Raw genomic sequence first — 23018 nt, 5'->3', positions numbered from 1 at the left:
GTCGAATAATGGGATCTTGGGGGGGGGTTCTCGCTAGCCCCCTGGCTGGGGAGCCTTCTGGGGGCCTGTTCACTTTCCTCAGGGGTGCCCTCCGGCTTCCCTGCGCCATGCAGCCGTCTACACTGAGCAGGTGTCAGTGCCTTAGACACACCGACACAGCAGAATCCAGGAAAGTGGGGCTGTTTCACTGTGCTCGGCTTCTACGTGCACAGACAGCCAGGGGCACTGAAACAGGGAGGGGTGGGCGCTTCTTCCTCAAATTTATTTTTATTTATTTATTTATTTTTTTGCAATCCATTCATCTGTTGATGGAGACCTAGGTTGGTTCCTTATTTTGGGTATTGGGAATTGTGCTGCTAAGAACACGGGTATGCATGTGTTACTGTAGTTCTCTGATTTCAACCCCTTTGGAAAAATACCCAGGAGTGGTAGAGCTGGATCACACGGTGGATCCATTCCCAGTTTTCTAAGGAATCTCCACACTGATCTCCATAGCAGCTGAACTAGTTTGCACTCCCACCAACAGTGTAAAAGAGTTCCGCTTTCCCCACATCCTCACCAGCATTTGTTGTTATTTGACTTCTTTATGCTTGCCAATCTGATTGGGTTAGATGGAGTCTCAGCGTAGTTTTGATTTGCATCTCCCTGATGGCTAGTGATGTTGAATATCTTTTCATGTATCTATTGGCCATTTGTATCTCTTCTTTTGTGAAGTGTCTATTCATTTCAGTTGCCCATTTCTTAATTGGGTTGTTGGTTTTGCTAGTGTAGAGTCTTTTGAGCTCTTTGTATATTCTGGATAAGCCCCCTACCTGAGTGGTGGCTGGTAAAGATCTTCTCCCATTGTGTAGTGTATGGGTTTGTTTCTGTATTATGGGAAATATACACAATGCAATTCTACTTAGCAATAAATTAGAACAAAATCATGTCATTCTCAGGAAGATGGAAAAACCAGGAGACCATTATGTCAAGTGAGATTAGCCAAGCACAGAAAGAGAAGGGACATGTTTTCTCTAATATGCCCAAGCTAGGGAGCATTAGGGATACCAGAAAACGTAGTGGAAACCTCAGCAAAGCCAGAAAGGAGGGATAGAGGAGGAAAAAGGCTGAGATTAATTAATGGAAAAGCCACATTGGAATATGTGTATACATGTGAATATAACATAGTTCATTGGGACACTCAGCCTTGGGAGGGAGGGAAAAGGGGACGGGGAGAAGGCACCAAGTACTGTGTGAATATACGCCATTGTCAACATGATCCACATTGTGATGTGAGTCTGTAGTGCGCCAATGGAAATAAAAAATAAAAACAAAAATAAAAAGACATTTTTTCCCTGCAGTCCTGGGGATGGAACCCAGGGACATTATACCTCGCAGCTACACCCTCAGCCCTGTTTCTCATTCTGTATTTTGAAAGAGTCTCACTAGTTGTGAAAGGCCTCACTCAGAAGCGAGTCTGGCCAGGAACCAGGACCCCCCTGTCTCAGCCTCCCCAAGCCGGGATCACCAGCGGCCCCGCCAGGCCTCCCGAACCTCTTCAGACCTTGGCGGCGGCCCCTCTGCCTGCTCCGCTCCCAGCACCCCTGGACGGCAGGCTGGGCGCCGGGGAGGTCCCCCTAGGAAGCCGCCCCCAGCTGGCCAGCAGGCCGCCAGGGTTCCCGCGGGGCAGACCGCGCCAGGCCAGCCCGCCGCTCTGCGGGGCCGGAAGGCGGGCGGAGGGGCGGGGCGCGCGGGGCGGGGCGTTTGACTGGGGGCGGGGCTTGAGTCGCCCGGGGGCGGGGCCTGCGCCCCTCGTGGGCGGGGCTGCGGCGGGCCCGCCTCCCCGCGGCCGGCTCCCGGCTGGTCCCCGCACGCCCGGCCTCGCCTGCGCCGTCGCCCGAGCGCGGCCACCATGGCGTCCAGCGAGGAGGACGGCGGCGGCGGCGGCGCGGCGGAGGCCGGCGAGGAGCGCGAGGCCCCGGGCCCGCGGAGGCGCCCGGGCCTGCTGGCCACCGCCTGGCTCGCCCTGTACAACAGCGCCATGACGGCGGGGTACGTGCGCGGGGAGCCGGCCGGAGCCCCCCCTGGCCGAGCCCCCCCTGGCCGAGTCCCTCCTGGCCGGAGCCCCTCCTGGCCGGAGCCCCTCCTGGCCGAGCCCCCCCTGGCCGAGTCCCTCCTGGCCGGAGCCCCTCCTGGCCGGAGCCCCTCCTGGCCGAGCCCCTCCTGGCCGAGCCCCTCCTGGCCGGAGCCCCTCCTGGCCGAGCCCCTCCTGGCCGGAGCCCCCCCTGGCCGAGTCCCTCCTGGCCGAGCCCCTCCTGGCCGAGTCCCTCCTGGCCGGAGCCCCTGGCCGAGCCCCTCCTGGCCGGAGCCCCCCCTGGCCGAGTCCCTCCTGGCCGGAGCCCCTCCTGGCCGAGCCCCTCCTGGCCGAGTCCCTCCTGGCCGGAGCCCCTCCTGGCCGAGTCCCTCCTGGTTGGAGCCCCTCCTGGCCGAGCCCCCCCTGGCCGAGTCCCTCCTGGCCGGAGCCCCCCCTGGCCGAGTCCCTCCTGGCCGGAGCCCCCCCTGGCCGAGTCCCTCCTGGCCGGAGCCCCCCCTGGCCGAGTCCCTCCTGGCCGAGCCCCTCCTGGCCGAGTCCCTCCTGGCCGGAGCCCCTCCTGGCCGAGTCCCCCCTGGCCGGAGCCCCTCCTGGCCGGAGCCCCTCCTGGCCGAGCCCCTCCTGGTCGGAGCCCCTGGTCGGAGCCCCCCCTGGTCGGACCCCCCCCTGGCCGGACCCCCCCTGGCTGGAGCCCCTCCTGGCCGGAGCCCCTCCTGGCCGGAGCCCCTAGCCGGGGTCGGGCCAGCCCCGGGCGGCCCCCGAGTCCCGGCTCTTCTCTGACACAGGGTCTGCCCTCCCCAAAGAGCTGGCCAAGTGACCGGCGTCAACTCCTTCGCAAAGCCTGTCGGGGGAATGAGTTTCTGTTGCTAAATTACACTGCCTTCTGGAAAGTTATTTTCCCAATATCACGCGGAGCATTACTAACCTGTGTAAAAGAGGAAATATTTAATATTTTACACTCGCTGCAGGATCTACTAACAGATTTGAGTGTGCTGTCGAGTGTCTGTTACTTTGCTTACTACGCTGGATAGTGTATAAAGATACATTCATTGACATTTATTCTATGTCGGGTTTTGTATTGGTGTTTTCGGTGTATTTTCTCAGTGTCCTTTATTCCTTTGAGAGGTCATGATGCTACATTTTGTGGACTAGGAAACCGAGGCTCAGAGAGATGAGGTAACTCAACAAGATCACTACAGCAGACGTCAGACCTAGATTTCCACCCAGAGCCGTCCGTGTTCCTGTATCTTTCAGCTTTCCTCAGTTTTATAATTAAAAAAGAGAGAAAACAAATACGCTTCTAGCACCTGGAGAAGTTCACCGCCTCTACATGCAGTAGCAACGGAAAGAATGCAGTCGTCCAGTGGTGACCGTTTTGTAACACCTGCCGTGTGTGCGGTGGGCTGCGCCTTCCCTTTTTAGTCAGCTCCCCTTTTGGAATCCAGGTTACCATTTCAAAAATGGAAACCACGGCACACTTCCAGTTGCAAAGCCTTCGGTGAGCCCGTCCCTACTACTCTAACCTGAGGGATTGGCACTTACGCTTTGCTGCCTGCGTCCTGGGTCCCTTTCCGGCGTCTGTAATCCCCTCTGACTTCCTCAGAGCAGCCCTAGCCGTCCACTTGGTCTCCCCCTCCATGCGCTGCTCTCAAGCCTCCCAGGGATTCTCACCAAGGCAGCCTGTTTAGATGTTCTGTCTCACCGGGGGAGAATTAAATGCTTTTTCCTTTGTGTTCGTACACTTAATTTCCGTCCTTCCTACCCTCCCCCAGCAAACCAATGCTTGTCTAAAACCATCTGTCTCTGCCTGTCATGAGAAAGTTCCTTGTCATTTTCATAAGACAGGAAATCAGAGTGGAATAATCCATGTAACTAACTCTCGGCAAAGGCTGTCTTCGTATGCGCTGAGATTTGAAGGATAGAGTTTGCATTTGTAAACAGAGGGCCCGCATTTCAAGTGAGATGACAGTAGAAATAAACATGAGATTCAAGACTCTTATTCTCTTTATTGAATTGGAAGATCCTGTTGGGGACTGTGGTAAATAAGTGGAGGAAGTGCTATTGACATTGGGACCAAAAACATGTACTTAACAGGGTAGCGGAGGATTAACTGAGGGTGGTTCTTCAGTTCATTTAACTTGTAGAATCCCAAACTCACTGGCTTGTGCCTCCTTTTCAGTAAAAAATTACTCAGCACCCCCCATTTTTATCTAATGTCTCTATCGTAAGGCCCCTGATTTGTATTCCTACAACTGCCCCCCCAAGTAGACCCATATCACGCTGACTTTGAGAATCTGTGAAAACTTATTTCTTTTAGGAGAACTTTGGAGTATTTATTAGTTTTTATTGTAATAGTGTAGGAAACAATATTTTTAAATGTAATAAATGTTTACATTAATATAAAAAACTCATCTAATTCTATAAACCTAGCATAACCTTTCATTATTTCTTATTGTCTTTAATATGAATGTCTAATTTCTTTCTTTTGTGTGTGTGTGTGTGTGTGTGGTACTGGGGGTGGAACCCATGGACTTTTCTACTTCTGGGCTATACTCCCAGACCTGTTTTATACTTTATTTGGAAACAGGGTCTCACTAAATTGCTGAGAACGTCACTAAGTAGCTGAGGCTGGCTTCGAACCTGTGCGATCCTCCTGTCTCAGCCTCCCAAGCACGGGGATTACAAGTGAGTATTTACTTACATTTCTATTCTCAGGAAGGCTTTACCTTGGCATCTTCTAATAGCAACCCACAAGCTGGGTGCGGTGGTGCATACCTGTAGTACCAGTACTTGGGAGGCTGAGACAGAAGCATTGCAGTTCAAGGCTAGCCCAGCAACTAAGATCTGTTTCAAAATAAAGAAAGGAAATAGGGCTGGGGTTATAGCTCCGAGGTAGAGTGCCCCTGTGTTCATTCCTAGTGCCAAACAACCACCCACATACTGACACTTCTTATTGCCATTGCCACTTTATTTTCTCCTTTCCACTGATGGTCATGTAACTACCATGCATTTCACTCATTCTTCATTGCTTATTGTCTGTTACTCTCATCAGCCTGTAAGCTTCAGGAAATATTCAGTAAATATTTAAGTATTATCTGTTGAATGAATGAAAACACACCACACACACACACACACACACACACACACACACACACACACACCCCTATGGTCATTGTTATAACAATACTTGCTCTATTGTGTATTCTATTTTCATTTAATATTCCAACAAATATTCCTATATAGTTTTTCATAATTTTTTGTGGTTATACAAGAGTATAATGTATAACAGATTAAGTGACGCCCCAAATGACATTTCGCTTTTATTTATTTCTGTTGACTTTGTGGCTTTGGATAATTTTCCAGATGTGGAATTATAGCTTTGAGAGATATAAGGATTTTTACGGTTCTTGCTCCTAATGGTTTTTTTTTTTCTCCCCTTGTGGTCCTAGAAATGGAACCAAGGGGCATTCTACCTCTAAACTACACCTCCAGCCCTATTTTTTATTCTTTATTTTGAAACAGGGTCTCACTGAGTTCCGTGAACTGTGAACTTCCTGTCTCGGCCTCCCAAATGCTGGGATTACAAGCGTGTGCCACCACGCCTGGCTCCTAATAGGTTCTTGACTGGGCAGTTGAGTATTTTTCTCTCTTTTTTCAGCAAACACTTTTGAGCCCAGCCCATATGTATAAGTGAGTTTCCTAGGTCTGGTGAGGTAAATAAGATACATATACCATGCCTGTCCTTGAAGATTTATGGAGGCATTTGTGTATAAACATTTTTTGCAGCCAGGTGTGCTGGCTCACACCTGTAATCCTAGTACTTGGGAGGCTGAGATAGGAGGGTCACAGTTTTGAGGACAGCCTCTGCAACTTACCAAGACTCTCAACAACCTAGCAAAACCCTATTTCAAACAAAAACATCAATGAAAGGGCTGTAGGTGTTACTCGGAGTTAGAATGCCCCTGGGTTCAATCTCCAATACACACGGCACACACACACACACACTGCAATAAAAGCAGAATAAGTTAAATGAGGTATCCGGAGGCAGCAAGAGGAGTCAGAGAAAGCTTTGTGAAGCGTATCATAGCATTTAAACTAAGCTTTGAATGATAAGTAGGACTTAATAGACATGAATGGGGAACAACAAGAGTTAGAGATATGAAGTTGTTAAACATCCATTGAGCCGGGCGTGGTGGCGCACGCTTGTAATCCCCGCGCTTGGGAGGCAGAGACAGGGTCTCACTAAGTTGAGGAGGGCCTCATAGGTACCTGCGGTTGGCCATGAAACTGTGATTCTCTTGTCTCAGCCTTCCCAGTATTGGGATTATAACCATGTGCCACCAAGTCTGGCTCAAACTATTTTCTGATACAGTTGTACAATTTTAACCTTTCCATTGGCAACGAATTAAGTTTCTAGTTGCTTTCTCACCAACAATTGGTATGATCCATTATGGTAATTTTATGTGCATTGAACAAGTGTATTATCTTGTGCTTTTTATTTCCCTGGTGACTAATGATTCTGAGTACCTTATCATGTGTGTATGTTTTCTTGGTATGGTATCAATTCAAATTTTTACCCTTGTATTTCTTTAATGGGTTGTTTGATTTCCAGGTATTGCGCTTTTAGAGTTCTTCATGTAGTCTGACTGAATCCTTAGCCAGAGGGGCAACTTGCAAATATCTTCTCCCCACTGTGGCTTGGCTTCCCTGCTCCTAGCACTGCTTTGCAAAGAGCAGACAGTCTTCATCGAATCCAGTTTATTAGGCTTTTTTCTTGTCTGCCGATTTCTGCTTAACCCTTTGCTGGCATGAGCACCTATGTGCAGCCATTTAACACACTCATCTGTTGGCTGCAAAGGAAGGTAAAAATTTAGTCTAGGAAGGTGGTTTAGGATGGTTTATGAATATGTAAAAGTACAGATTATGAAGCTTGAAAATCATCTCTCACATCACCTTCCAAATGATTATTCTAAGAGGTCCAGGAGCCAGACGCAGTGATGACCACCTGTAATTCTAATACTTGGGAGGTTGAGACTGGGGGATTGTGGGTTAATGGCTAGCTTCAGCAATTTAGTGAGACTTTCCACAATTTAATGAGACTCTCTTTCAAAATGAAGAATAAAATAGGGCTGGGGGTGTAAGTAGAATACCTCTAGACTCAATCCCCAGTACCAAAAAAGAGGCACATAAATTATAAATTAGGATATCGGCTGTCATTGTTTTTCAAAAACTTGAAATAATGGATCTAGATAATGAACATCAATAACTGCCAGCATCACAAAAAGAGTAACAAGTAGAAATTACGTGCCCCTTGTAGAAGTGCCCAAAACAGCGTATGGATTTGCCTTGCCAGGAAGTCAAACATGGATCTGATCAAGTCTCTAGAACTACCAACTTACAAGAAGTACAGGACATATAAAATAAGAGAAATGTAGGCATTTGTTTAGCAAAATCCAGACAGAGTAACTCTGCAGGACCAGTCGGCCATTGTTCAACAGACAAATTACAAAAGAAAGAGGGAAGGAAGGATGGAGAGAGAGAGCACAAGAGGAAACTTGTGAAAAGACAACAGACTTCAACGACTAATGACAGGGCGTGAATCCTATTTCAATCAGGATGTGTGTGTGGGGGGGGGTACTAGGCATGGAACCCAGGGGCATCTACCTCTGAGTTACACCCCCAGCCCTATTTTTTATACTTTATTTTGAAACAAGGTCTGAGTTGCAAAGGGCCTCACTAAATAGCTGAGGCTGTCCATGAACCACGGTCATCTTGTCTCAGCCTCCCGAATGTCTCAGCTTTCCAAGTACTGGGGTTACGTGTGCACCACCACACTGGGCCTAACCCAGGAAACATTTTAGAGATTGCTTATGAGATGATTGTTGTTAAAACTGGGTAGTGGGCACATGGAAGAGCTTATTCTCCATTCTCAACACCATTGTATATGTTTGAAATTGCTTGTAATAAAAGGCAGCGTTGACTTTTTTTTGAAAGGAATGTACATGTAGAGAGCTAAGTTTTTCAAGGAACAGGTCATCAGTCTCCAAAAAAAGAAGCACTGGAAAACAGAAGAAAGAGATTCCCATCAATACGTTTTCTCCTCCTCCTCCTCCTCCTCCTCCTCCTCCTCCTCCTCCTCCTCCTCCTCCTTCTTCTTCTTCTTCTCCTTCTTCTTCTGGAAGTGTGGGGTACGGAGGACAGTAGGGTTTTTCAAGGTCCTTGTAGCCACAGTGATAAGAGAAGACCCATGTGTTTTGTGTGTTAAGCTATGGCATATCTTTTTATAGCAAAAAGTTCCTGCAGCAAAAACTATGTCCTGTGTATCCTTAGTTCTCTAGCATCTAGCCTGGGGTCTAGACTAGCAACAGATGTTGAACCTAAAATGCGACTAAACGGATGAGTGAAGGAAGCAAGAGAGAAGTCTCCTGTGTATGGAACACATTTGTTTCCCCAAAGAGAATCTGTTTTATCAAGGACTGATTGTATCTATTTGAGTTCATGTAATCAATAGCCCTGGCATATTTAAAAACAAAACTGAACATTCCAGGAAACAATTTCAAATGGCAAAAATTCCCTTTGCTTTGGATTTTTTGTTTACTTTATTACAATTACCAACCTGGTAGATGAAGAAAGTCCAGATACTTAAATGTTGGGCCCTTAGAGAAACTTTTATTGTCACGTATGATAGTGGGTTTAAGAAATGAGCTTTGACTGGTCTAGACTAGATGTGGGCCTTATTTACTGAAAAGCAGAGACATTAGAATAATGGTTCTGTTTCTTTTTGAAACTTAAAGTGTGTTGATTTATTTTGAAGTGTGATTGGCATACTCAGTGCTCTACTAAATGGCACAATACTGCCACCTATGGATCAATAATAAAAGTTGTTATAGTGCATGAATTTTTTGTACAATGGTATTCAAAAATGTAGAAAACTTGCCATTTATTTTTATTTTTATATTTTTTTTGGTGGTACTGGTGTTCCTGGAAACCCTTCCACCTCCAGGCTACACTCACAGACCTATTTTATATTTTATTTGGAAACAGGGTCTCTTAAGCCAGCGCAGCTGGCTTGGAACCTGCGCGATCCTCCTGTCTCCGCCTCCCAAGCGCGGGGATTACGAGTGTGCACCACCACGCCTGGCAAAACATGCCATTTAAATTAATCATTTGGTGAATTCTTTGGTAGGTTAATAATCGCCTCTCAATTTTTTTTATAGATGTCTGGTTTGAGTTCACCTAAAAAAAGACAAGTGTAGGGAAAATGTGAAGGAGAACTTACTAAGTTTATAAAGTTATTAAACCTTCTGTTCCTTTATTAGAAGCACGGGAACTTGGAATTGAGGATATTGAAATCATAACATTTAAGCCTGAAAGTACCTAAAACGTCCATGTTAGTACTCTGTGATTAGCCCAGCACTTAATTCAGTTTTGCTGTCTTGTGAGATGAAAGCATGCATTGACCCCAGTAAAGCTGGGGCTCAGAAATGGCATCGGGACCCTGGAGGCTCCACATCAGCCTCGCTCCTTAGCTTACAGTCAGGCTTGGGGTCAAACACTTAGTGTCTCTGGATGACAGTTGTCTCGTCAGAAAGAATGGCTTTCACAGCAGTGTGGGTGTACGTCATGTATTTGAACTGTACATTTTTTAAGGACTAAGATGGTAAAAATTCTGTGTATCATACCACAATTTAAAAAAATACACAGAAATTCCTGAAAAGAAATGATACAATTTATATAGTTATATGTATGCTTTATTAAAATGACAAATGGTATTGAAGAGACCAACAAGGGACAAGACACTGTCCAGCATATTTTTTTTTATTTCAGCAGCAGACAGACTAAAGAAATTAGCTTTATATATCAAAAAATGAGATTATCCAAAAGCATTTAATAATTTTGTAAAAGTATTATGAGGTAAAAAGCTGTCAGAGTTGTATGTGTGTATATCCAACTATGTATTTTATGCAAATACATACCATGTATATTTCACTTAGCATAATGTCTTCAAGTTCATCCACATTATAGCATGTTAGAATTTTCTTTTTCTAAAGGCTAAATAATATTCTATTGTACAGTTTTTTAATCTATTCAGTGATTGATGGATTCTTGGGCTACTTCTACCTCTAGCCATTGTGAATAATCCTGCCTTGAACATGCATGGTGGAATTATTATTGTTGTTGTTATTATTGGTATTGGGCATTGAACCCAGTGGCATTCCACCTCTAAGCCACACTCTCAGCTCTTTTTTATTTTTTATTTTGTAACAGAGTCTCACTAGGTTGTGGAGGACTTTGCTAAGTTGTTGAGACTCTCCTCAAACCTGCAATCCTCCTGTCTCAGCCTCCCAAGTACTAGGATTCTAGACATGTACCACCACACCCGGCTGCAGTGTGATTAATTTTGATAGAACTTTATAAAATACTTTTATTTTCTCCAGGTGGTTGGTTCTGGCTGTGGCCATGGTGCGCTTCTATATGGAAAAAGGGACACACAGAGGTTTATATAAAAGTGTTCAGAAGACTCTTAAGTTTTTCCAGACCTTCGCGCTACTTGAGGTAAGTTTTTGTTATTTTCCTATGTTGAAATATTTATTTGAAAATGTTTTTGTTGAGCAATGTCAATATTATTTTGTTCTTTATATACCAAATATGGATTGGTTTATCAATGTTGATTTTTTTAATGTTTTCTTCTACCGCTGACTTGTGATTTTTTTTAATTTGCTTACAGATAGTCCACTGTTTAATTGGTGAGTTTTTGCCTTAATTTTTTTTTTTATTATTAACTGCCTTCAGGGCGATCGCTGACTTGTTTTTCCTTCAAGGAATCGTGCCTACTTCTGTGCTTGTGGCCGGGGTCCAAGTGAGTTCCAGGATCTTCATGGTGTGGCTCGTCACGCACAGCGTAAAGCCGGTGAGTGAGGCAGGCCACTGTCCACGGAGCCTGCAGAAGGGCTTTTTGTTTATAGGATAGTCTAAAGCATTAACGTTGGTGTATTTCAAGAAACAGAACAATTAGTCAAGAAAGAGTTGGATTTGAATTTAAGTTTTATTCAACACTGACTTAGTGCCGAAGCAGAGTAACTTTGAAACACAAACAAAACGGAAGTATTGGCATCTTATATCTATAATGTATTCTTCCCTGATATTTTGTGGCTTTTTTTTTTTTTTTTGGCGGTACTGGGGTTCCTGGAAGCCCTTCTACCTCCGGGCTACACTCCCAGACCTATTTTATATTTTTGAAACAGGGTCTCTTACGCCAGCGCGGCTGGCTTCGAACCTGCGCGATCCTCCTGTCTCCGCCTCCCAAGCGCAGGGATGACAAGCGTGCGCCACCACGCCCGGCTCTATTTTGTGACTTTTAAAATTAACATTTGTTTTTTGCCAAATAACTGAAAATTTTCTGTTATTTGATATAATATTCTGTTATTTGATATAATATCAAAGTTATCTTTTTGAATATGTTATTGAGTTGTCGAGATAAACAATTTTTCTTTATTTATCACTGAATATTATAGCAACAGACAGAAAGTAAATATAGTTTTTGTAGGCCTGAAAAAAATGGAAAAAGTTAAAGGTGAACCTTTTGAACCAAAGGATAGAATACAAAATCTCTGTTAAGAAAGGAGAAATAAGTTTAAGAGATTTATTGAACAACATAGTAACTGTAGTTAATAAAAAGGCATTGTGTGCTTAAAATTGCTAACCGGAGTAGGTTTTAAGAGTTCTCACCACAAATAAATGATAAGCATGTTAAGTAATGCACTTGTTAATTACCTTACTTTAACCTTTCTGAAATGCATACAGATTTTATAACACCATGTTGCCCACTGTAAATATAATTTTGATCTGTCAATTAAGAAAGCATACCACGTGCTGTGTCCATATATGTCTATATCACTTTGGACCTCATTATGACGTATAAATACAGTGTACCAATGAAAGTATAAAAAGAAAACTAGTTATAAAAATTGTCAATAAAAATGAGTTAGAAATTTAAAAAGTAAGTTAGGGCTGAGAAACTTAGGGGAAAATCAACATATTATTTATGGAGGCATGACAGGAGACAAACACGACGCTGAGTCTGTTGGGCCTTCTAAACCCGTGACAGAGACATCTCCCCGCTCAGCCTCTGGCCTTCTTGACGGCCTTTGTAGTCTGCTGTCTACTTGAGGACAGATCTCTGGCCTCCTTGTCATTCCACAGATGCTGCCTTGTCTCCTGTGTGCTTTGGGACCGACACCTAGCTTCCTGCCGCTTCCTCTTAGCTGCACTGGCCTCCTCTCGGCGGGGCTGACCACTGACCTTATGCCCTTCGCCCCTCTCCACTTTATACCTCTTGACTAGTGTCTTTCACTCAGCCTGCTCCATCCACTCATTCCCTACCATGGACCGCCGTACTGATAGCAGTGTGCACGCGCCACGTGGAGAGCCTGCCTTTACATTAGTGAAGAGTGCTTACTAGTAGAAAAACAGTAGTAAAAACAGCAGAATAAAAGAGAGGTTGTACCACGCAGTGAATGAATGGAAGGGTTGAGCTAGGGCCACCGAGAGAATTTGAAGAATTAGGGAGAAGAAAGAAAAAGAGAAGCCAACATTAGCTAGAGAAACAGATGAAGAGAGATGCTAGAGAATGGCCGGATCCAGAGAGGAAAAGGACCCGCCTCTGTCCTCCAGATGACCTGTCCCGTAATATCACCATTTCCTTTGCTCCAACAATAGTTTCCCATTGGCACCTGTCAACTGCTCCTTAATGAAGTCAGGCGATGTTTATCGCATGCCTTCTCTATTCCAACAGTGTGTAAATTCTAGATTGACGAAAATGCGTACGGCAGTCCCAGCTGTGGTGGTCCTGATGTGGGAAGTGGGGTGGGGCCGTCACACAGGTACTGCTCCTGCGACAGGGACTAACTCCGCAGCTATTCTGTGCCCAACACTGCTGGAGACGTGGCTATTAACACAAATATGGTTCCCACCTCAGGCAGCCTATAAGTAAGAGAGAGGCTAGTCACACAAATGCTTATTTAATTATTTTAGTGTTAAGTGCTGTGGGACAAGAGCCCAGTTTGCACTGTGGTATACCCTGGCCCAAGTCTGTCCCACGGCCTGAAGGGAGGCTTCTCCACAGCAGTGCTGCATGGGCTGAGCGCTGACGTGTCTACACGGGTTGGCCAGGCAAGGATAGTACAGGTTGCTAGGCGTTCCTGCGACCACCAACAAAGGAAGGCAATTTCAATTTGATTTGAAGAGAGAACTTTAAACTGTAAGGAAAGGAAGAGAAACAGTTTGGGAGATGGTTACAGTCGTCTGGATAAGAAGTTATAACGGCACTGATTTAAAATAGTAGTAATCAGGACAAAGAGAGGTGGGCGCTTACGGAATTAGTATCTCAGTAGAGTGTGTTGGTTGGGTGACTAAGGGAAAGTTGCAGGGTCAGGTTGTTCCACTCCGCTTTCGAGGGCTGATGGGCAGGGAAGGGCAGGGACGTCAGTGAACACCCGGCCGTTCCTGCACGTGGGGCCTGCGCACCTTCCCTGCCGGGAACTAAAGCTGTTGTGGTGGCTGCTCTCGGTTTTCTCTGTTGCCGTTGCTCAACCTGACGAGTCCACTCTGATGAGACAATAAAGAAGTAATTAAGAGGATGACGAGGCCTCTCCTTGGCGGACGAGTCGGGCTGAACGACACTGGCTTTCTCTGTACTCCTGCAGATCCAGAACGAGGAGAGCGTGGTGCTTTTCCTGGTCTCGTGGACGGCGACTGAGCTCACTCGCTACTCCTTCTACACATTCAGCCTCCTCGACCACTCGCCGTACTTCATCAAATGGGCCAGGTGGCGGTGTCCTGCCGTGAAGTCTCGCTGGCCTGTGCATGCTCATTCGTGTGCCGCGCTAACGCAGAGAATGAAACTCATGCCGTGGCTCTATGACGCAAGGACGCTGTTGCCTTTGGTATTGGCAGCGCTGTAACTTGTGTTCTCGAAGTTTGACTTAGTGATGAGGCGATCATGCTAAAATATATTTTGTGCGAAGGGGATACAAGGCAAACATATTCTTACGTTACCTCAGAATTGGTTACTTTTCTTCAAGACAATCCTTCCTCCTTCTTTCATACTGTGGATCGAACCCAAGGGCATTCTACCTCCAAGACACACCCCCAGCCCTATTTTATGTTTTGGTCTTTGAAACAAGACCTCACTAGTTTGCCGAGAGTCTCACTGCACTGCTAAGGCCTGTCCTTGAGCCAAAAATATGATATTTTATCTGATTGATTCTAATTATTTTAATATTCAGTATAAGACCCACAATTTTTAGCTTCTTGTATAAAGTGCCCTTTTTTGCTTTAAGTAATGCAGATGGACACTTCAAAAAGTTATACTTACTTGAAATTGTATCATTTGGAACTTGGGCCAAATTCAAGGGCTCCAAATATATTTATCTGAAAAAATAGTTTTTAAAACAAAACATGTCCAAAAGTTTGAATTCTTTTGAGGAAAACTGATATATTTATTATAAAAACGAAGCTGCTCTTTGGAGAGTAAATCACAAGCCAGTATAGATTGGTTCATTGTATTTTTCTTATGTTTATGGTAGCACAGATGGTGTGTGCCTGCTCAAACTGAGATGCAGGTGTGCACAAAACGAAACATGCAGTTTGTCCTCTCAAGGAGACAAAACATTTAAAAAATCTAATATCTGGGCATGGTAGCACACACTTATAATTCCCAGCATTCAGGAGGCTGAGACAGGAGGATCACGGTTCACGGACAGCCTCTCAACTCAGAGACCCTGTTTCAAAAATTAAAAAAAAAGACTTAAAAAATAGGTCTGGGACTATAGCTCTAAGGTAGTATGCCCCTGGGTTCCATCCCCAGTACTGGAAAAAAAATAAAAAATAAAATATATAATAGTTGTAAGCTACACGTGGTGGTGCATGCTTGTAATCCTGATACTGGGGAGGCTGAGACAGGAGGATCCCAGGTTCGAGGACAGTCTCAGCAAGTAGTGAGACCCTCCACAACTTAGACCCTCTTTTCAAATAAGAAAATAAATAAAAAATAGGGCTGGAGGTATAGTTTAGAGGGTACAGTGCCCCTGGGTTCAATTCTGAGTATCCCCCAATCTCATAGTTGCGTGGTAAATGGGGTGTTAAGTACATCTCTCTCCTATATGCAGTAGAAAAGGGGTACAATATATTTTCATTCTTAAAATCTTTTGTCAAACTACAAAAGTAATGGTTTTCATCATAAAAAGTTCAAACAATGAAGAAGATTATAGAATAAACATGAAAGTACCTGTTTTTTCTCCCGCCCAGCCCACACCCCTCCCCTGGAGGGAAAAGCTCTGGAGTTTATTTATTATAAATACATTATATTATAGTAAGGTACATAAATTTGTTATAAATAAATAGACTTTATAACATAAATGTAAAAATGCAGGCGTCAGCTCTTCACATAAACAGGGTGTTATGTTAGTGCTTTTGGCTTGTCCCTTGAAGGCTTTTTAAGTCTTGTAAGTGCAGTATAATGCAGTTCCTCACCTCTTCCGGAATGCTGCAGCATTCCACGGTGCAATTGAATTTCTTTTTGTTAGAAGTTAGGCTGTTTCCAGTCTTCTGATAGTACAAATAATGCTTTGAGATTTTATAAACAGTGGGAAGCTGGGTATGGTGGCACACGCTTGTAATCCTAGGACTGGGAGGCTGAGACAGGAGGATCACAGGTCTGAGACAGCTTCAGTGGCTTAGTGAGGCTTTCGGCAACACCCTGCTTCAAAAGTGAAAAATAAAATAGGGCTGGAGATGTGGCTCCGAGGTAAAATGCCCTTGGGTCAATCCCCAGCATCACAGAAATAAAATGAACAATAGTATATCTGTATTTCTGTGTTCATGTATTAAAAGCAGAACCACTTTCTCTTAAGTGATTACTCCTTTCTTAAAACTCATATGTTATTCATGTTGAAATATAATAAATTAGAATATGTAAGTAAATAAAAAGAAGGGAAAAACCTTGAAATTACTAATACTCCCTCTACACAAGGATGATCACTGTTGTAATATATAGCCTCACAGATTTTAGAAATACTCTCTAGCTCTTTTATTGATATTTGTGACTTATCATTTTGTATATAATAAAGGGTTTTAGAATTACATTTGGAGCTTTAATACATTGTCATTAGAAGGTGGTCTACCATTACACTTTAGGCTGGTTTCATTCTTACTGTATGTGAAAATGCATTTAATGATTGGGGCTTTTGAAAGATTGGCAGTTTTGAATGTAGTTGGACTTTATCTTAGAGTCCAGCTGTACCCGTCTGCATGGTGATCTTTTGGACCTCTGTCACCTTTAAAAATATTAACTTACACATAGTGTCTTTCATTCCCTATATTGGTGTGAAGAAGTTAGCAGAATGTGGTCTGAACATTTCCTTAGGTCAGCCACATTAGCTTTGAATGCTTTGCCTCTGCCTTTTGCAATGGATTTGCATGTTTTGAATTTCTGGAAAAGGACAAAACTTAGCTATTGCATGCTTACGTTTGCTGTTTAGAAAACATTTTTCAGTTGCCATGTCCAGCAAGGTATTATATAAACTATTTCAACTTTGAAATGCATGTGTTCAGATAATAATTGTCAGTTAATCATAATCATGAATGTTTTACATTAAAAAATCTTAAAACTTGCCAGGCACGGTGGCACACGCTTGTAATCCCCGTGCTTGGGAGGCTGAGACAGGAGGATCGCGCAGGTTCGAAGCCAGCCTCTGCTGGCTTAAGAGACCCTGTTTCCAAATAAAAAATATAAAATAGGTCTGGGAGTGTAGCCCTGAGGTAAAAGGCCCCTGGGTTCCATCCCCAGTACCACCATAAAAAAAAGAAAAAAAATCTTAAAACTCCCAACTAAGTATTAGTTGCCAACCTCATTAAACAGTCTAAATCATAATTTAAACTCAAAAGTTTAATTTAGAAATGGCTTCTTATTTATAAAGTTTGGTCTACTTTCATGATTTTTGAATGTATTTTGGTTCTATTTATGTGTCAAAAGTGTGTCTGGAAAAGTCCACAGAACAGATAATTGTGTACTGGACTATGTTTTCATATTGACTTCCATTTTAATTTTAAACATGCATTTCTTTAATAAAAGTTTAGGTAGCTGAGTGTGGTGGTGCACACTTGAAATTCCAGTACTTGGGAGGCTAAGATAGGAGGACTGCAGGTTCCAGGCCAGCCTCAGCTACTTAGGCCCCCTGTAACTTCCTTGAGACCTTATATCAAAATAAAGAATTAAAAAAAAGTAGGCTGGGCGTATAGCTCAGAGGTAGAATGCCTCTGGGTTCTATCCCCAGTTCTGTAAGAAAACAAAACAAAAACAAACACACACACCCCACCAACCACCACCACACACACACACACACACACACACACACACACACAACTTTATGTTTTGGAATTTGGGAATCTTCAAGGAAGCATCATATATTTTTATGAATGTAATCTATAATAGTTAAGCCTCCCATCCTGCCCTCAGAACTTAGTGACTTTTTTTTTTTTTTTTTTTTTGGTGGTACTGGGGTTCCTGGAAGCCCTTCTACCTTCGGGCTACACTCCCAGACCTATTTTTACGTTTTTATTTGGAAACAGGGTCTCCTAAGCCAGCATGCGAGGCTGGCTTCGAACCTGCGCGATCCTCCTGTTTCTGCCTCCCAAGCGCGGGGATTACAAGCGTGCGCCACCACGCCCGGCGAACTTAGTGACTTTTTTGTGTGTATGTGGTACTGGAGATTGAACCCAGGGCTATTCCACCTCAAAGCTATACCCCCTGCCCTAGTTTTTATTCTTTATTTTGAAAACAGGTTCTCACTGAGTTGCAAAAGTCCTTACTAAGTAGCTGAGGCTATTCGTGAACCATGATCCTCCTGTCTCAGCCTCCCAAGTACTGGGATTTCAAGCTTGTGCCACCATGTTTGGCTTATTGTTTATTTTTTATTTTTTAAGTTTCATCAAAAAGGGTCTCACTAAGTTGCAGAGGGCTTCACTAAGTAGCTGAGGCTGGCCACAAACCTTCAGTCCTGTCTCCGTCTCCTTAGTACTGAGACTACAAGCATGCATGCATGCATCACCACACCAGGCTCTTTTTTTTTTTTTTACGGGTCTGGGGATGGAACCCAGAGGCATTTGACCTCCGAGCTACACCCCCTGCCCAATTTTTTTATTCTTTATTTTGAAACAGGGTCTCACTGAGTTGCGAAGGGCCTTACTAAGTAGCTGAAGCTGTCCAAGAACTGCGATCCTCTGGTCTCAGCCTCCCAAATGCTGGGATTACAAGCGTGCACCACCACGCCCGGCTCCAGGCTAATTATTTTAAAGTGCAAATAAAGTAAAATACATTGTATAATTTGTTCCCATTTCACTAGAATTTTTTCTGTTCTTAAGGCTTGAAACTAATTTATTCTACATGTGATAATTTTTTCTTACCATTAAAGAACAATACTACCCAAAATAATTTGAGAGCACATAAAGTAAAATAAGAAACAGGAAAACTTAATCTGTTTGGGCATTTTTTTGAGAAGAGACTATAAAATGTTCAGTTACATGATTTAAAAAACTGACATAAAAAGTTTTATTTAAATGATGCACAGAAAACTGAGACTAGTAAGAAAGCCAGGGTTATAACCAGGACATGAGAGAATAAATAGGCAAAGGGATTATTCCTCTCTCCCATTAATCTGTCTTGGCAAACAACTCTGGCTTTCTTCCCGTCTCCTATTCCCGCACGGCTGCGGCATGTGGGAATCGGTGGTCTTAGTTGTCTCCAAGCTTCTTCAGTGACGAATTTGACTTCATAGATGTTTCTTCATGCCAGCAAAGTGATTAGCAAAGTGCTTAATCTATAGTTAAATCTATAGATGATAGTTTAATCTGTAGTTAATCATACAGATTAGTCCGATTCCTTTAGGTTTTTATGGTAACTGTTACATAATGACTGGCTTGAGAAAATGGTTTATTTAGGGGAGAACTGTCACTTGTCTAGATCTTTGGGCCCTTGCTGCTGGAGACCACAGAACCCAGGGTGCCCAAGTGGAGACATGAGCAGGCCTGCCCTCCTCTGTGCTAGAGACCTTGCCACAGCCCATTTGGGCAAGTGGGGGTTTGGGATTTTAAACAGAACTTTCTCAGTTGTATTTTAAGCAAGCTGACTATGTATTCCTTTGAAGTAACTTGTCTTACTTGATTTGAAAAGCAGTTTGAGGTGATATACTCAGCTGTTTCTGGTGTCTTCTGTAGTATCATCTGTGTTCTGGAATGGTAATCATTTCTAATTAGTAGCCACAAAGAGTTTTTAAATACCTCTTAATACCTGCTTTAGTCATTTCAAGATTTAGGTATAAAATTAATATCATAACTGGCATTTTTAAGCATAGTACTTGATCAGTAAAACACTAGCTGCAGGGGAAATAGTCATTTGTGATCCCATGCTCCAAAGAAGTTATTTTTGCAATACTTGACAAATAAAACACTGCATTAGAAACTGCGTAGCTGGGCACACTGGCAAATGCCTAGTCTTAGCTACTTGGGAGTCTAAGGGAGGAGGATTACTTGGGCCCAGGAGTTCAAGACCAACTTGTGCCACAAAAACTTAAGTATAAGGAAGGATTTCAGTATTGTAAAGTAAGGCAGCATTTTGTTTAGACCTTCACAAAGTGTGGCCGCACATGCCTGCAATCCCAGTGCTGGGGCTGACGCAGGAGGATGCCAGGTTTGAAGCAACTTAGCAAAGCTCCTCGCCAAGTTAATGAGGGCTTGTTTCAAAGTAAAACATTTAAAAGGGCTAGGAGGGTGTGGCTCAGAGGTAGAATGGCTCTAGGTTCAATCCTCAGTACCATAAAACAAACAAACAAAAAGAAGGATGAACAGATGGTGAGAAAAATTAACCTTCATATATGAGGTTATTGTAGCAGTATTTCTAAGATTAAATACAGTATTATAGAAAGAATTATGTCGTGAAACCCACCAATTATTCTAGAAGAATAATTCTCTGATGTTTCTACTTCTCCAGATATAATTTTTTTATCATCTTATATCCTGTTGGAGTTGCTGGTGAACTTCTTACAATATATGCTGCCTTGCCATATGTGAAGAAAACAGGAATGTTTTCAATAAGACTTCCTAACAAATACAATGTCTCTTTTGACTACTATTATTTTCTTCTTATAACCATGGCCTCATATATACCATGTAAGTATACATCTACTTAATACTCTGATACAACATATGATAGGCAAGGCTTTGGAAAGATATAACAAGCTAGTATAATAAGAAAGGAGAAATAACTTAAAATAATTGCTCAAAATACAGTAAAACCTTTATTTGATTACCACATTAATTCATAGAATAGCTGAGGAGTGAGTCAGGAGAGTTACTGTGAGATAAAAGGCAAGTCATTTAATTCACAAGCGATTACTTTCCCAAAATCATTTCTAGTATGCTTAGTACAGTTAGTGTTTTAAAGTGAGAGAAAAAATTATTTGGAAAATATGCCATTTATAAGCATTTGGGATTATTTGAATGTAAACATTCTATTCAGGAAAAATCCGTGTCCTATGTATTTATTCATTAAGCATACTTGGAAACGCATCTCGGGGCACTTTTTAGTTGTCTTTGTGTTGCTGTGGATACTGGAAAACAGCAAAGGTGCTTCTCTTAAAATACTTGAATAATTTTGCCTCTCCACTAATGTCTTTCAGGAGTTGGACTCACTTAAGAATAGTGACCAGGCTCGGTGTGGCGGCATAATACTGTAACCCCCATTCTTGGGAGACTAAGGTGGCTCTCAGTTTTAAAGCCAGCCTCAACAATTAAAAGAGGCTCCTAGAGACTTAGTGAGACCCTGCTTCCAAATAAAAAATAAAATAGGGCTGGGGGTATAGCTCAGCGGTAGAATATCTCTGGGTTCAGTCCCCAGTACCTCACACACAAAAAATTGTGATTTATTTATTTTAGGCCAAATTTTGCTACTTCACTAGCAAGAGATATGAGAGAAGAGTGAGGTTGTTACATACTCTTCTCAGTGAAGTCAGAGACTCTGATGTCAGTGCCGGGAGAAAAGAGAGAAGCTTACAGAGTTTTAAAGCTACATTGGAAGTGTTTCATCTACACTGGTGCATAAAACCTGGCCAGCGCCTTGAGGTTTCCAGCTTGAGGCCCTTCTAGAATCACACTGGACTTGACTTAGTGGTCAGAAAGTGCCCTCTTTTATCACCTGCCATTTCGGCCTGACACTGTATCAGATTTTCCCAGGCAGGCCAGTTCAGGATTGCTAAGAGGGCTATTCCTGCTCTGTTTGTCATACCCCTTGGCTCTTTGAAATACCAAGGGGGTATGGAGACCAGTGAAGAAGGAGAGCAAGGTCCCCTCCCCAGGCCCCAGAGCAGGTGTTCCTTGAAGCTGTGCCCGGGGGCAGTCTGCTCTGTGCAACGTGGACCAAGTCAGCTGGGCAAATGATTGCCTGCCCAGTCAAATTTGGAGAATATTCTGAGTTAATATGAAGCAGTGCTTTAAATAACTGTATAAATGTTGGTGGATGAACAAATTAACATTAGCTATAAACAATTTTAAAAATCTCAAAAAATAATAAGCAGAATAAACAAACCCATGAACTTAATTCACAAAACAAGCTTTAACTATCTTACTGGGGCAACTCTGGGTAAAATCACAGTTTTAGAATTCGGCCCGGTACCATGGCTTGTTGTCCAGATGGTGCCTCTTTGCTGTCCGTTGTCGTGTGGGCTGACCATCCCACCAGCACATGCGCCCTGCAGTCACCAGGCAGCAGTTAATGGACGAAGCGTTGAAGTACGTATGCATGTACGTTCTGTGGGGATGGGAACTGAACCTCTGAACTACATCCCCTTCCCTTTATATTTTTTGTTTTGAAGCAAGGTCTCACTAGGTTGCCGAGAGTCTTGCTAAGTTGCTGAGGCCGACTTTGAACCTGCAATCCTCCAGTACTGGGTTACAGGCATGTCACTATGCCTGGCTGCATTAAAATATTTAGACATACAGTTTGTGGGCCTCCATTAGTACTCCTACCCCAGATTCCATAAACATTAGGGAGTTAACAATGCTATATAATGTTTTACTCTCAAACTTTGCCACATTTAACATATTTCAAGCATAAGTAATTTAAAGTGCTAGCTTATCTAAAGTGCTGGCTTATCTTTCTTTTTTTTTTTCCAATTAAGTGTTTCCACAACTCTATTTTCATATGTTACGTCAAAGAAGAAAGGTGCTTCATGGAGAGGTGATTGTAGAAAAGGATGATTAAAATGATCCCTGCAAACAAGGTGCTTTTCCTGAGATTACTCGAGTCCACGTTTTAATAACAAGAATAAACAACTTCATGAAATACTGTGGAATGTATTGTCTCTTAATATTACTTGAGATACATGGTGTTTACTAATATAGGTCTTCATATTGTGCCAAGTCTGTTTTTACAAGAACTGTGCAAATATTATCTACTACTAGGTAGGTGTTGATAACTGGGTATCTTACCTGGAAAAAAAAAAACTTTTTTTAGTTTTACTAAATTTTTATTTTGCAACATATGCTCAAGGCTTTAAAAATCTATATTTAGAAATTATTTTTAATAATTTAATATTATGTTACCTGCCAGTAGCATTTATATATTTGTAAGTGAAAGTAAATACAAAATTATAATAACTTATTAAGAATGTATTGGAACCCACAGTCTGTTTTTAAGTAAAGCAGCATCTATGATTAATAACAGTATTTGAAAGTATAAACATTGGTAGCTATGGTAATAATTTTGATGCAAAGTAACAGCATGAAAATATTTAAGTAGATATCACAATTGGAAAAGTATATACTTTTTTTTGGTAATGTTAGAGATGGAATCAAGGGCCACACACATGGTGGGCAAGTCCTCTACCACTGAGCT

The 23018-nt window shown here is 42.9% G+C and overlaps 1 protein-coding gene across 1 annotated transcript; it reads left to right on the top strand.

The window, feature by feature from the left end:
- Positions 1–1885: 1885 nt before the first annotated feature.
- LOC308277777 (very-long-chain (3R)-3-hydroxyacyl-CoA dehydratase 1) lies at positions 1886–22385 on the top strand (the record flags this gene model as incomplete). The annotated part of the gene is made up of 7 exons (XM_080717159.1): positions 1886–2031; positions 10510–10627; positions 10800–10818; positions 10894–10982; positions 13777–13898; positions 20118–20296; positions 22303–22385. The coding sequence occupies exons 1-7, from the start codon at positions 1892–1894 to the stop codon at positions 22383–22385; spliced, it is 750 nt and encodes a 249-aa protein (XP_080573285.1). The 5' UTR covers positions 1886–1891.
- Between the last annotated feature and the right edge of the window lie 633 nt (positions 22386–23018).

The sequence above is a fragment of the Muscardinus avellanarius genome (genome assembly GCF_963383645.1).
Source record: "Muscardinus avellanarius genome assembly, chromosome: 20".
Classification (NCBI taxonomy): Eukaryota; Metazoa; Chordata; class Mammalia; order Rodentia; family Gliridae; genus Muscardinus; species Muscardinus avellanarius.
The sequence above is the reverse complement of the archived record's forward strand: the minus strand, read 5'-3'. Positions and strand labels throughout refer to the sequence as shown.